Below are 15,915 nucleotides of genomic sequence, written 5' to 3'. Positions count from 1 at the left end.
AAACCCATCATCATCGTCATCATCTCTCATCCTCCTCCTTTCCCTTTACTCTTTGTTTCACACAGTCTGCTTCTTTCTCTCTCTTCAATGGCTTCTCTCTTCAGTAGAGAAAGAATACTCGGCCAATCCAAGAGAGACTCAAACGGCCCAGTCATGAACGGAACAAACAGCTTACGCTACTCCTCCTCCTTCGCCGCCGCCGCCACCACCACCACCACTTTAGATCCACTCCCATCGCCATTCGGTGACCTCACGCCAACTTTATCCCCCACTGACCTCCGTGAAACAGCTTACGAGATCTTCGTCGCAGCTTGTCGTACCTCTACAGGAAAACCCCTTACTTACATTCCCAATAACGCGTCAAGTTATACTCCCGATCGATCTTCACAGTCGCCGTCACTGTCGGGCTCGCCATCGCAGAGATCGATCACTTCTACTGCCGCGTCGAAGATGAAGAAGGCGTTAGGCCTCCGATCTAGTTCGAGCGCCGGTAGTCCTGGTTCGGCTGGCTCCGGTGCTGGGTCCGGCGGGAAGGTTAAGAAAACGGTGATGACGGTTGGAGAGCTAATGAGGATTCAGATGAGGATTTCTGAGGCTGCCGATTCCAGAGTTCGAAGGGCATTGTTGAGAATTTCTGCTGGCCAGGTATGATGTGTGTGTGATCCTCAAATCGTATAAAGAATTCACTGTTTCACTTCTAAATTCTTCGATTTCTTGATGTGATTTCTTCTTCTAAATTGCTTTCCTAATATTCTCCCGATCCAAAATCGAAAATGCTTTTCACTGGCAAGATTGAAAGGATCATTTTTCAAGTGCAAAATTACTGTGGATTCCAATATCTTTGAAAAAAAAATCTGATTACCACATTGAGAAATTGCATAATTTGCAAATCACCAACAAAAAAATGGAATTACCATGCTCGATAATAAGGTCAAAAAGTAACTGTTCTTCCAAACAATTTATGGTAAATTTTAATTCTCTGGTGCTTTAATGGTGTCTAAAATTGACGATTTTTGTTCTAGAAAAACGACAATTTGATAAAATTAATGCTTTCATTATGACATGACAATTGTAAGGCGGTGTAATGTACCAAAACACCGTCGTCTTGTTGTTTTTATAGATGTGATAAAAGTCGAGTAATCAGACAAAATATACAAAAACTGTGAGTCTGTGACTATACTTCAATATTTTTTTCCCCAATTACCTCAACAAAAAGATCTATTAATCATATGTTTCTACGTTTCTACCAATTTAATTTAATTAACTAACATAAATATTTGTTTCTTTTTGACCTAATGAGCTTAATTATAATGTTTATATCACTTAATGGGTTAACCTAAAGAACATGGTTTAAGGTATTAACACACTAACACTTTATCTAAACACCCAATTTCTTTTTTTTGAAAGAAAGTGATGTAATTGATGCTTAACATGAACTATAAATCTTTTTCTTCAAATCTTGGATACTTTTGTCATATTCTCTTAGCTAAATGTTCAAACATACTATTATCAAATAAATTTATAAATCAACTTTCAACATCAAAAAGATATAAACTTTATTTACATGTAACAGGTTGGAAAACGAGTGGAGCTAATGGTACTCCCTTTAGAGCTATTACAACAATTCAAATCATCAGATTTCACCGACCAACAAGAATACGCCACCTGGCAGAAACGAAACCTAAAAATGTTAGAAGCCGGATTACTTTTACACCCTCACATCCCCCTTCCACCCTCAAACACATCTTCTCAAAGACTAAAACAAATCATTCACAATGCATTAGAAAAGCCAATTGAAACAGGAAGAAACAACGAGTCAATGCAAGTCTTACGTAGTGCTGTAACAACCTTATCCAACCGGTCAACCGATGGTCAAACCGAATCATGTCATTGGGCAGATGGATTCCCATTAAATCTCCGAATCTATGAGATTCTTCTAGAAGCAATCTTTGATGGGAACGATGAGTCATCAATCATAGAAGAGGTTGATGAGGTGGTGGAGCTTGTAAAGAAGACATGGGGTATTTTGGGAATTAACCAAATGCTTCATAACATATGTTTCACTTGGATTCTATTTAATCGGTTTGTGGGAAGTGGACAAATGGATAATGATTTGTTGTATGCTGCTGATTGTCAGTTAGTGGAAGTTGCAAAAGATGCAAAGACTACAAAGGATGCTAATTATGCTAAAATATTGAATGAAACACTTAGTGAAATATTGGGGTGGGCTGAAAAAAGATTGCTTGCATATCATGATACGTTTGATAAAGGGAATATTAATTCTATGCAAAGTATTGTTTCTTTAGGGGTTTCAGCTGCTAAAATATTGGTTGAAGATATTTCTAATGAGTATAGAAGAAGAAGGAAGAATGATGACGTGGCAAAAAGTAGGACGGATACTTATATTAGGTCTTCACTTCGTACAGCTTTTGCTCAGGTGAGTTTATTTTTCGGTTTTAATGAGTTTTTTCTTGTATTTAATATTTTATAGTAATTGGGAAAATTATGGAACAACTATTGTATTTTGGTGAATTTTGCGGTTTAACCACTTATATTTAATTTTTTTTTTGGGTTAATCTTATAAAAGACCTTGTATTTTGTGCTTTTTTGGGATTAAACCTGAACTTTATTATTATTTTTTTTCGTTAAAGCTACTTTGCATTTTTTCATTTTTTCTGATCTAGCCCTTTTAGTCATTTTTCTCCAAAAGAAAGTTGTAAAATGTGAAGGTTTCTTCAGGAAAAACTAAAAAAGTTGAGGATTTATTTGGGAAAATTTAGAAGGGTGAGGGTTTTTTTTTTCGGAAAAAAAGGCAAAGTTGAGGGCTTTTTCGGAAAAAATGAAAAATTTAAGGTTTTTTTTAATGAAAAAATAAAGATGAGGTTTAATCCGGAAAAAAACACAAAATATAAGGTCTTTTATGAGATTAACCCTAAACTTTTTTTTCAATCAAACCATTAAATTTTCAAACATTGCTTCAAATTAGCCATTTTGACCGCATATAATAAGTCAAAATGGTTAATTTGGAAAATTACTGGTGAAACCTGATGATATAACTTGTCAAAATGGTTAATTTGGTAAAAATTATATGGTTTGATATGGAAAAAATAAATTATTAATGGTTAAACCATAAAAGTTGAAATAAAATTTTCCAAATTTTGGAAAATTACCTGTGAATCCTGATATAACACTTCAAACTGGTTAATTTGTAAAATTGTTTGGAAAAAAATAAAGTATTAGTGGTTAAATTACCCAAAATACAACAGTTTTATGAAATGTACCCTTTATAATATACAGAATAGTATTAAAACTATACCTTTTCTTACATATAATACAAAATATTCATGTGAAAATTCATCCCATTCCTACATGTCAACCAAACATGATCATGGAATGGAATGACTCATTCCATTATCTTAACCATTCCATTCCATTCCTCCATAATTCCATTCAATCCATGATTCCATTACATCCAACCAAATCTGAATTGTATTGAAATTTGATCTTTTAAACACACAGATAATGGAGAAAGCAGATTCAATCAGAAGAGCATCAAGAAACCAACCAAATCCACTTCCAGTTCTTGCAATCCTTGCAAAAGACATAGGTGAATTAGCCACAAAAGAAAAGAAAATGTTCAGCCCAATTTTAAAAAGATGGCACCCTCTTGCAGCTGGTGTAGCTGTAGCCACTCTCCATGTCTGCTATGGAAACGAATTAAAACAATTCATTTCAGGAATTACCGAATTAACCCCGGATGCAGTTCAAGTCTTAAGAGCTGCAGACAAGTTAGAAAAAGACCTTGTACAAATTGCAGTTGAAGATTCTGTTGATAGTGATGATGGTGGAAAAGCAATCATAAGAGAAATGCCACCTTTTGAAGCTGAAGCTGCAATTGCAAATTTGGTCAAAGGGTGGACTAAATTGAGATTAGACAGGTTGAAAGAATGGGTTGATAGAAATCTCCAACAAGAGGTCAGTCACAGTCAGTTCATTAAATAAAAAAACAATGTAATCTGGAGGGTATTTTTGGTATTTTACAACATTATATATAACAGGTATGGAATCCACGAGCTAATCAAGAAGGATATGCTCCTTCAGCTGTTGAAGTCTTGCGAATTATAGATGAAACTTTGGATGCTTTCTTTAATCTCCCGATTCCAATGCATCCAGCTTTGCTTCCTGATTTAATTCTTGGCCTTGATCGATGTCTCCAATATTACTCAAACAAAGTCAAATCCGGATGTGGTAATTACTTATTACTAAATACTTAGAGTAAATTACATGAATGGTCCCTATGGTTTGGGGTAATTTGCGCATTTGGTCCCTAAATTGTTTTTTTTTAACTCGGAAGATCCCTTCTGTTTGTTTTTGTTGCACGCTTTGTCCCTTTCGTACCTAAAAAGACTATTTTGCCCTTGATTTTTTAATTTATTTAAATAAACACACCCCACCTCACCTTATCTTACCTAAAAAGACTATTTTTATTCATTTAAATAAGGGCATAATAGTCATTTTAGGTAAGATAGGGACCAAGCGCGTAACAAAAACAAACAATAATGACCTTCTGAGCTAAAAAAAAATAAGTTAGGGACCAAACACACAAATTACCTCAAACCATAGGGACCATTTGTGTAATTTACTCATAAATTAATTTAAATTAGGGTTTGTAATTAAAGTTGTTTACATAAAACGTTTTTTATTTACAGGATCAAGAAACACGTATATTCCCGCTCTTCCCGCATTAACACGATGCACAACCGAGACAAAATTCCACGGAGTTTTCAAGAAAAAGGAAAAAACCACAACTTTACAAAGAAGAAATTCTCAAGTCTCGACAACAAACGACAACACATTAGGGGTCCCACAACTATGCGTACGTATAAACACTCTCCAAAAAATCCGATCCGAACTCGAAACAATCGAAAAACGAATCATAACCCTTTTGCGAAATTCCGAATCTGCCCATGTCTCCGACTTCTCAAACGGATTACAAAAAAAATTCGAACTCACACCCCCCGCATGCCTCGAAGGCATCCAACAACTTTGTGAATCAACCGCTTACAAAATCGTGTTTCATGATCTTCGAAACTCGTTATGGGACAATCTTTATGTAGGTGGGCCCACATGTTCCCCAATCGAACCTTTCCTTCAAGAACTTGAACAAAATTTAACAGTTATTGCGGATAATGTGCAACACGAAAGGGTTCGAACGCGGTTAGTTGCGGAAGTAATGAAAGCGAGTTTTGAAGGGTGGTTGTTGGTTTTACTTGGAGGTGGGCCCACGAGGTGTTTTACTATACAAGATTCGAGAGGGATTGAAGATGATTTTAAGGCGATTAAAGATTTGTTTTTTGCAAATGGTGATGGGTTGTCTATGGATGTGATTAATAAGTTTTCGATTGTTGTGAGAGATGTGATTCCGCTTTTTGGGATGGAAACGGATGCGGTTGTGGAGCGGTTTAGGCGGTTGACTTTGGAAGCGTACGGGTCGTCTGCTAAATCTAGGTTACCGTTGCCTGCGACTACGGGTCAATGGAGTTCGAATGATCCGAATACGCTTTTGCGTGTTTTGTGTTATCGAAATGATGATTCGGCTTCGAAGTTTCTTAAGAAAACGTATAATTTGCCTAAGAAAATTTGATGATTTGGTGGTGGGAAAACGGTTAGTTTGTGTATAGTTGATCTTCGAGTGTGTTGAAGGTAAGGTGACATGTGGAGATTGATTCATTATTGTTGAGTGTTAATATAAGTTCTTGGGATCTTTTATTTTTTTTACTTGTGTTTTTAGGATGGATTTATTGTTTTGTTTTGATGGGAGAATTTGTTTCTCTTTTGGGGAGATGCTTTTCATGGTAGGTGTAGTTGGGCGTAAAACGGTTGGTTTTAAATTCGTGTTAGGTATTTATTTATGATTTTGTATAGTATTATTATACTTGTTATTGGCAGCGGTTTTTGTTGCTATATGGTTCGAATTATTGGTATGTTAAACAGTAGTTTGGATTTTATTTATTTATTGTTCCTGTTTAGCTTCACAAATGACATAAAACTTAATTTTCATACGTTTTTTTTGAGACAGCAATGAGTGTCTTTGTTGTCCACAAAAACTGTAGTAGCTTAAACTTAGTGGGGGAGGTGCTGAATGCAGAGTTACAAATTTTAACTATGTTTAAAGAAATTCATCATTATGTATACATATTAAAGGGACAATGTTGGGGAACAGCACCTAACCAGGATACTGTTCCTCAGGTTCACTTTGTCAACCATGGTAACCGCCTATCACCGTCCCCCTTTCCCAATGACATGCAGTTGCTTCCACCGCCTTCTATTTCTTTCATCTGCCTCCGTCTTTTCGAGACAATCATTCCTTCCGTCGTTTCTTAGTGTAAATAAACCCAAATCCAGCGGAAAACGCACCATCGAGATATGGAATCGCAAAACGACTTCCATCGGGTTTGCCTCGCCTCTGGTGATAGAAGGTCACATCGAAACTGGACCTGCAGATGGTACCGACGTCTGCTTCGGTTCCCCGTTCCCTCTCGCTTTCTTCTCTATTCGATTACGGTTCTACAGATTTCATTCGATTGACCAGTTTTGCTCCGGTTGGTAATTGCTTTTGACTTCGACCCACTCTTTCCTTTTCTACTTTCTTTCTGAAATTGGAACTTGCTCTTCTTATCAACTTTGCTCACCACATGTTCGATAAAATGCCTTTGAGGCATTCACAACGATTGTAACCAGCTCACAAGGTTTCCTTTTTCCATTCAGTCTTGGAATATTAAAGAAAATCTTTTTTTTTAGATTAAAGCGGAGAAACTCTTGAACCTTTTCTATTTTTTAAATCGATCGAGCCTTCCACGATTGGAGGTCGTCAACCGTTTCGACCCCTAAATCGGTTGAAGGAATACCTGTCGATTTCCAGTTCGGAGGTAAACGTAGACCCTCTTTTCCTCTATCGAGACCACGAAAGCAATACAATACGTTTTCTTTTGCGTTTTTTTAATTTTGATTTTTTTTTCCTTTCCATGTTAACAGCTTCAATTGCGTTTCGACCTGTGCTTGCTCTAGCTATTGGATACACAATATCTAAGGTTGGTTGTTTTGTTTTTTAGATATGCACACCACCTGTTCGATATAATTCCTAAAAGATTATAGTGAATTACGGAACTTATGATTTTACTATATTGACTATCTTGCCAATTTCCTCTTAACAGGTGTTTCCAAAAAAAAAAAAAATTAGTATTTACATTATTTTAGATCATTACATGAATGTTTTTTTTTTTTTTTTTTTTGTAATAGGAACTGTATGGATTATATAAAGGAATTTGTAAGCAAAGGATACCAATCAAGATTACTACTTCATCCTCTAAGATAACTTCTCTTTCCATTTTCCATATTTCATTATCTTTTTTTTTTTGTGTTTTCTTTAGATGCTGAAAGTACATTGACTATGTTGACCAGGATGGTGCTGAATTTATTTGTGGAGGTCCCCCATGTCAAGGAATAAGTGGCCATAATCAGTTTAGAAACTACATGGATCCTCTAAAAGATCCCATGAATCATCAGCTTGTGGTTTATATGGATATAATTGATTTTTTAAAGCAAACATTTGTTTAATGGAGAATGTTTGTGACATTGTGAAATTTGTTAATGGGATTTTGGGATTTTTTGCGGTTGGAAGAGTAGTTTCTATGAATTATCAGACTTTTTTATTATAACTGTAATTCAATATTTCATGATATTCGATTTTTCATTTTGTAAACAAATTTTTTAAGTGATAAGTAAACATTTTTGTACTATTGAAATACATGATGTGAAATATAAATATTATTGTATTTGTTTATGAATTCAATGTCATTTAGTTTTCTAATTGGACACATGTTTGAATGGCTCATTGGTATTGGAATGTAATAAGTCATTCCAATTCCATGGTCATTCCATTCAATTCCTTTCTGATTCATTCTATTTCCATCATGTTAATTATCTAACAACATTTTATCCAACATAATTTTCCACAGTTTCCTTTACCTACACATCAAGTTGTTGGGAGAGGTGTTGTTCCGGTTGAATTCAAGGTGTTTATACTAATTTCACATATAAAATAAATCTCCGTGAAATGTCTATCACAAAGTAAGTTGCTATTTTTTTTTTGTCAGGATTGTATTGTTGGATCCGATGCTGACAAGTACTCTAATTACTTTTATATCTTGCAAATTGCAACTAAATAAATCTTGAAAACAACTCAAAAATAATTATTGAAATTCAAGTCACAAACTACAATGGAAAAGATGAAATAGAATACGAAGGTGCCCTACGTACAACTTATTAAAAATACATCCGAATGAGAAAACAAGGTGAGTATATTTATCTATTCAGTTATATAATTCTTATGAAGATTATAACCATGATCCATTTTTTTTAGTTTTGGGGAAAGATTCTTCAAAAAGAAAAATGCTTTATAGGCCATTGGAACTAAATGAAGATGATTATGCTCGACTTTGCCAAATCCCAAAAATAAAGGTTTTATTTCTCTTGCTTTATTGTCACATTAACACTTTTTTTTTATAGGAATTTACATTAACATTTTTTTTGTAGAAATTTACCAGAGGTAAAAGTTGGAACAAATAACAAAGTGGAATGGGACCTTTAGTTGAAAGAGTCATGCTATCTTGAGGAAAACCTTTGGTACTCTTATTTAAACATCAAATCTATTTATATTGATTAAAGGGTAAATTAGTAAAGAAACCATTACATTATACAGGTTCCAAATTATGCTATCATCTTTGTTGGTGGAACTTCAAAAAAGTAAGTGTTTTTTTTTTTTTTTTTTTTTTTTTTTTTTGAAGTATCTTATTATTTTTTAATTTAATAACATTGGTTGCTAAAACTTACTAATACAATAAATAAAATACAGGGCATTTGGTGGTTTGGGAATGGATGATGTTGTCAGAACTGTAGTGAGTAGAGCCGAGCCACATAACCAGGTTTGTAAAATTTTAAATTGTATTTTGTGGTAAGATTGAGGAAACATGTATCCATGTTTTTCATGATGGCAAGTGTAAAATTGTAAAATTGATTTTCTTTCGCAAATCACTTTGAAATTTCTAAAGAATAGTAATAATTTACTTCTATTGTAATATAATGGAGATGGTATTTGGCTATTCTTAAGATTACTACCACATCGTGTTGAAACGTAAATGGAAAAGGTACAGTTTATTCTTATTAAACATATAAATATAATTAAAAATAAGGTACTGTTTTATTAAAAATAAGGTATTTCATTATTTCTGCAATATTAGAGGTAAGAAGTTTTGTTTTCTGTTACTCTGATGTAGCTTTACTATTTATCGTGTTCAATATGATTATGTTAAATTTGATCCTATGTTAAAGTACTGATTTAATAAGATTTATAGTATTGAAATTAAATCTTTTGTTTGTGGAATTATAACAGGTGAGATAAATCATTGCAGTGTTGGATGTGGATGTACTATTTTACTCTTTCTCAAGAAATGACCCGACTCTTCGGCCCCAAGTTGGCCAGATGCAAGTTCACCATCAAAAGATGCTTTACTTGAAGAGGCTTGCAAAAAGTATGATAAAGCAACCCCTTTAAACCCTAGATTTCATGGTGTGCGCATTTCCAGTCCCTATATTTTAATCAAGCTGCATGATATTTTTACTAAAATGATTGATTTGTATGATTATATGCCTATTGCCATATCTGATCCCGAATTGTGGAAACAGGTTTTAGACCTTTAAATTATATTAGTGATTTTTGTTCCATTTTATGTATTTATATGTTTTACAATCGTTCTGGTTCTATTAAAGTTAATTAGTGAAGATTGTCAAACAGTAAGAAATATGTGTTTTTTGTTTCCTTAATATTGCATGCAACAAATAATTAAGAAAAAGTTGTTCAACTAAATTGGAACAGTCCATAGGTAACTTTGAGAAATTGTTAGAGCATGTTTGCTTTTCGGATTTGGTGGAATTGGAATTTGTGATTACATTCCATATGGTCTTTGGTTGCCAAATGGATTGAATTCAACTCGACTGGAATTCTTTAAATTGAAATTTTGATGGGTTTCACCATACCTAGGGAAGGGTAGAAGAAATTCAGTTCCTTACTTCCCTTTTATTTTAAAGACCAAAATTGTCTTGAACTATATGTACATAGTTAGAACAGTAATAATGCTTTGTAAATTGGATAATACTTGCAACAGTACAAATTAACTTTTCACTAAGGCTTCCAACCCCTGCAAAGCGGGGGTATGCATCTAGTTCATATTAAGTATAGACCACAATTCTTGTTTCAAACATACACATACTAGTCAAATAATAGTTACTACCAAAGATTCATTAGAACTTGAAGAACCTGGTTGAATCCTGGCTGAATTACCATTGGGTATCTGACTCTTTGATAATGCATGCCACTTATCAACATACCCCATCGACTCAATGTCTAAGTTGGGAAGTTGGCGCTTTTTAAGCATTTTCAGGATGTTTTTGGATCTACCAAGAAGCTGAGCTGCAGTTCTGATGTTATCTTCCCTTTTCTCTATTGCATCAACATGACACTTCATGGTTATGACACGTGGCAAGTTGGTAAAGCAAGCACATAGCAGATCTGCGATTATGGTTGATATCCACTCAAAAAGCTCTTCATCTGTTGGACAATTTTCTTGCTCATGGCAGTGAAGCAGTATGGTTTGGCTGATCCTATACATAGAACTTGCAGCAATGAACTTAGAGAGTGAGTGATCCAGACTTACATTTTTCCTTGTCTTGAACTGTATCACAATTTTTGCTGCTTCATCACCCAACCATTGAAGAATGTCCTTTGATGTTTTTCCTTTACGAGCCTTCTTTTGAAGATCAATTTGTAGCCACTTGCAGTATACTTCAATGTCTGTCCATACGTGTGTAGCTGCTTTTCGTGCCTTTATCATCTCATCATAATCATTGAGGCTTTCTTCCACATGTCTCACAAATTGAAGACCTTCCTTCATACTTGAAAGCAACCCCTTAAAATGGCAGTTTGCAATATTAGGAAGCGCAAGAGCAATGGCAGTTAATGTTACTGTTACTAGGCTCCAGCAGTTCTGGACTTCTTCTGGATGTAATGGTGGAACTTGATCATTGTCGAACTCTACTACGCCAATGAATCCTGTAGATTTCTCTAGAAGCTTCATAAGATTCCTTGGCTCTTTCTTTTCAGACTCTTGAAGAAGTCGAGTTATAGAACTGAGAACATTTCGTAATATTCTCTTTGAAAGCTTCGCATCCGGTTCGATTTGCAAGATGTAACCAGTATATTCTTCCATATCTGATATCACATTACTATCAGATGCATTTGGTTCTTCCTTAAACCTTTTCAAGTATGACTTGCCGAAATGGTAACAATAAGAGAATAAGATTAGAAAAAATCTGGGAATAAGACATTCTGTTTTACATATAACTACAATCGTTATCTGAAGTGCTATACAAAAGTTCAAAATCAAGTTTCGGATTTTATGGAAAACCTTCTTGCAATGGCGACCTGGGATATGCTTAGGGACAGGGCTGCTTTTCCACAGCTGAAGTGTTTGGATCCAATGTTTCTCGACTCGGAACACGTTTATATGATGCTTGCTCCATTTCATGGAGAGGTTGAAATGACCTGTGGTAGTCAAACATCTGAAAATTGGTGCTATACTACCTACTATTGCCCCAATTGATTGAAAAACAATAATCACATTGATTGACCACTTATAATCTGAATCATAATTCTGAAAATTTGATATATCAACAAACTGGTCGACCAAAATTATAACTGAATTGAAAGCAAGGACTAAGCATACATCTCCAAAAGCACAAGAAACTGGTGAACAAGCAATTACAAATTGGGGGTTACCAGTCTCTGCCATCATCCAATACTTTTTAACATAACGTATGAGTTCCTTGCTGGAGAAGTTTATCTGTTCATAATTAGAAGCCAAACTGTGCAACTCCTTGTACCGTTGCTCTAAAGCTCTTCTAGATGCTGACACTGTCAAGGCTACTGAAAATGGACATGGAATTAAAAGAATCAATAAAAGGATTGTTGTCCAGCTTACCAAACTCGACTGAGCAATAATAACTTGAATCCACATATTTACATTAATGGTAAGTATGAGGATACACAAGGCCACCGTATTCAGCAGAAGTTCCTTGTCATTCATAAGCCCTAAAGAAGGGAGAATGTTGGCTAACATGGCGACCAAGAAGCAAATGCTCACAAACTTTGCTATATTCTCATGATCGTCAGACAAGTTGGTGCTCAGATCCACTAGTAGCTTTGTTGTTATTGCTATCAGTGTGATAGAAGCAGCATTGATAGTGAAAAATCTGCATGGAAACCAAAGTTTCCATTGTCCAAAGCCTCGAAAAACATCGGCTACCATTGCTAGAGTGCAAACCAGAGATGCTACACAAATATATAATCCCACCCATGGTATGGCGTCTGCAGGAGATGTCCATGCCATCTTTCTAGACCAGAGAAAATGAAGATTTATATAACTTGATGTGGTAGAACAAGAGCTAGCGGATGCTTGATATATATATATATATATATATATATATATATATATATATATATATATATATATATATATATATATATATATATATATATATATATATATATATATATATATATATATATATATATATATATATATATATATATATATATATATATAAAAGTTCCAGGAATCTGTGATCAATGCTTCTATTTTCCATTTTAGCGTGTTTATATAATATTCCACCCTCCTTCCTTCTCAAGGGCTGAGCAATTATTGATGAAAGCGTGTGGTTGGAAGAGCGTAGTAAACGTATAATGTGTGCATAGCTTGAGCCCAAGTAACATTTCTTAATTTGACAACAAAACCACTTATTTTAAAATTTGTTAATTATTTATTTAATATTTAATAATATTATTTTGAAAATAAAAAAATACCCGGCACCCCACACATGCTGCCCAACACCCCACCTAATGTATTTTTTTTTCTCTTTCTATAATATAACATGTCATTTGAAGCTGCTCCGCCAAGACCAACCGGATTGCCGTTGCCGTCCGCCAGACTGCCACAGGTCAATTGGACCACCGTCGGAAAGCTGTTTTTTCGCGCTCTATGAAACTGCTTCACTTCCTTTTCTCCTATAAACCACCTCCCATATCTAGTTTCACCAGATCTGTGAAAGGTTCGTGATCTGAAATCCAGAAGACATCGATAGTTGCAACCCATTGGTGTCTCCCGTCAATGAAGACAAACAAATTTGCCGGAGAGGCTATAGCGGCGGCGAAATTGATGGAGTTGGTAGGAACATCCTTCCTTGTTGGAACTTTCCTTATAGCCTAAAAGCATTATCCTACATTGGAGAAAGAAAGAACATTCACTAGATTTATAAGCGTTTGTCTCCATTTAAGAGATTCTTAAATGGATAAAGCAAGACAAAAAGGCATTTGGGCTAGAATTGTGATATTGGGCTATCAAATTAGTCTCGCATTAAGCTTGTCATTAAATATAATTAATGGTCAAAAGATGGCCTTAGGGATCTTCTTGCCTAATTAATTAACTTTTATATACACAAATTCCGAAAATGATTTTTATTTTTTAATTATAACATCTATTAATTGTTAATTAATTGATTGGAAGTTAATTAGGTAGTTAATTTTGGTTTTGGAACATGTATGATGGTTGACAGTTTTAACTGCTACATGATAGGCTATAAATAGATGATCAATTGACAGATTAAAGGGTTGATCAGATACACAATAACACCACTTTCTTTCACTTTCGTTTTTCTGAAAATCAAGGAAGCATGAAGAATTTCGTCAGGATCATGATTCAATCTTGATCAGATTGTTGTATCCTCTAGACAAATCCCTACCAGGGAAATTTCTATATTATGACACTGCAAATCAAGCCTCAATCTCTACTAATTTTCATGATTATTGAAACTGTTGCAAACATCCAAATACAAGTATGTTCTTCTGATTTATGAATCTGTGCATATTAATTTGATTTATTTATGTTCCTGTTTGTTAAATTCCGTATTTGATTACTTTTGTCATAACAATCTAAGAAATAAATCAAAAGGGTGAACAATGGATCAAAATTCCATCATCAAAACACATGTGGAAAAGCCTGAGAAATTCAAAGGCTCAAACTTTCGGAGATAGCAACAAAAAATGTTGTTTTATCTAACAACCTTTCATGTTTCCGATGTTCTCACTGATTATTTTCCCTCTCCCCATACTGGTGTACCATTGTAGAAGGAACAACACCACCCACTGCAGCCCAATTGACAGAACATCAAAGGGCTGTGGAAACTTGGAACACAAATGAGTATAATTGTAGAAATTATTATTCTGAATGCCTTGGATGATTCCTTCTATGATATCTACTCTACCATGACTACTGCAAGAGATATATGGGAATCACTGGAAAAGAAATACAAAACATAAATGGCATGTTCCAAGAAATTCGTGATTGGACATGATCTTGAAGTTGAAGGTATGGCAACTAACTCTAATTTTTTTTGTTGGTTCATCTTTGAAAAACTTCCTCCTTCTTGGAGGAATTAAAAACAATATCTTAAGCACCTAACTGATGACATGAGTTTTGAGCAACTTGTGTTGAGAATTCATGTGGAAGAAGATAACAAATTGAATGAGAAGGCAGATGCAAATTCATTGGAACCAAGTGCAAACTTTGTTGGAGAAGCAAGTACTTTAAGGGCCAAGCATATCAACAATAAAGGGAAGAAAGGCTCCAAAAACTCTTCCAAAGATGGCAAAAATCATGGCCCAAACAAGAAGAATTTCAAAAAGAATTCTGGTCAATGCTATGTTTGTAGCAAAACTGGACACAAGGCCAAAAATTGCAGATTCAAGAGGGGTCAAGGAAGAAACAATGGAGGGAACAATGTAAATAATGGTGGTAATTCTGGTGGAGAAACGTTTGGTCAAACCAACATGGTTGAATCACCAAATCAGTTTGTTGTTGTGATTCAAACCAACATGGTTAGCAATTGTGTGGATTGGTGGATTGATACTGGAGCCACAAGGCACATTTGCAACTCTCGAACCATGTTCTCTACAAACCAAAAAGTCTTTGATTCTGAACCAATGTTTATAGGGAATGACTCTATTGCAAAAACTGAAGGAAAGGGAAAAGTGAAGCTACAATTAACTTCTGAAAAAGAACTTGTTTTAAGTGATGTCTTGCATGTTCCTAAAATTACTAAGAATCTGATTTTTGGTCCTATTCTTAGTAACAAGGGATTCGAACTTGTATTTGAGTCCAGTAAGTTTGTTCTCACCAAGGGTGGGATGTATGCTGAAAAGATACCTTAATGAGGGTCTCTTCAATGTTAGTGTCTTACCTTTGTGCTAGGATGCTGAAACACCAAACAATGATGTAAATAATGTTAATGCTAATGTAATAATGGTCACTACTAGCCCCTCTTCTATGTATATGCACAATCTTTTTTTTGTGGCATTCTCGATTGGGACTTGTCAATTTTCATTCTATTCAAAGAACGGCAAAACTTGGCATGTTACCAAAATGTTCATTAGATAAAAACATAAAAAGTGACGTTTGTGTAGAGTCAAAATTTTCACAACATCCTTATAAATCAGTTGAAAAATCTAATGAAATACTTGGCTTAATCCACTCTGATTTATGTGATTTTAGAGCAACACCTACAAGAGGAAGAAAAAATTATTATATTTCCTTTATTGATGATTACAACAAGTATTATTATATTTACAAGGTTGTTAAATACCAAAGATGAAGCCTTGAATTCTTTTAAGAATTACAAGGCTGAAGTTGAAAATCAAATTAACAAAAAGATCAAAATTCTAAGGTCTGATCGAGGAGGAGAATATGA

General features: G+C 34.6%; 2 protein-coding genes across 3 annotated transcripts; one reads left to right on the top strand and one right to left on the bottom strand.

Annotated features, from left to right (window-relative positions):
- Nucleotides 1-16: 16 nt before the first annotated feature.
- Nucleotides 17-6,012, top strand: LOC111891289 (protein unc-13 homolog). Its single transcript, XM_023887353.3, has 5 exons — nucleotides 17-645; nucleotides 1,574-2,437; nucleotides 3,520-3,975; nucleotides 4,059-4,248; nucleotides 4,710-6,012. Exons 1-5 carry the CDS (start codon nucleotides 88-90, stop codon nucleotides 5,642-5,644), a joined length of 3,003 nt encoding a protein of 1,000 aa, XP_023743121.1. The 5' UTR covers nucleotides 17-87; the 3' UTR covers nucleotides 5,645-6,012.
- Nucleotides 6,013-10,106: 4,094 nt separating this feature from the next.
- On the bottom strand, nucleotides 10,107-12,563 carry LOC111891290 (uncharacterized). Of its 2 annotated transcripts, none has more exons than XM_023887354.3 (2): nucleotides 11,894-12,563; nucleotides 10,107-11,659 (listed from the first exon to the last, which is right to left on the bottom strand). In XM_023887354.3, the coding sequence occupies exons 1-2, from the start codon at nucleotides 12,501-12,503 to the stop codon at nucleotides 10,332-10,334; spliced, it is 1,938 nt and encodes a 645-aa protein (XP_023743122.1). In that variant the 5' UTR covers nucleotides 12,504-12,563; the 3' UTR covers nucleotides 10,107-10,331. The 2 variants fall into 2 exon arrangements, with proteins under 2 accessions (XP_023743122.1, XP_023743123.1); XM_023887355.3 differs by having other exon boundaries at nucleotides 10,107-12,040; nucleotides 12,138-12,277.
- Between the last annotated feature and the right edge of the window lie 3,352 nt (nucleotides 12,564-15,915).

This window comes from Lactuca sativa, chromosome 1, assembly GCF_002870075.4.
Source record: "Lactuca sativa cultivar Salinas chromosome 1, Lsat_Salinas_v11, whole genome shotgun sequence".
In the NCBI taxonomy this organism is placed as follows: Eukaryota; Viridiplantae; Streptophyta; class Magnoliopsida; order Asterales; family Asteraceae; genus Lactuca; species Lactuca sativa.
This window is presented reverse-complemented; position numbering and strand designations above follow the sequence as displayed.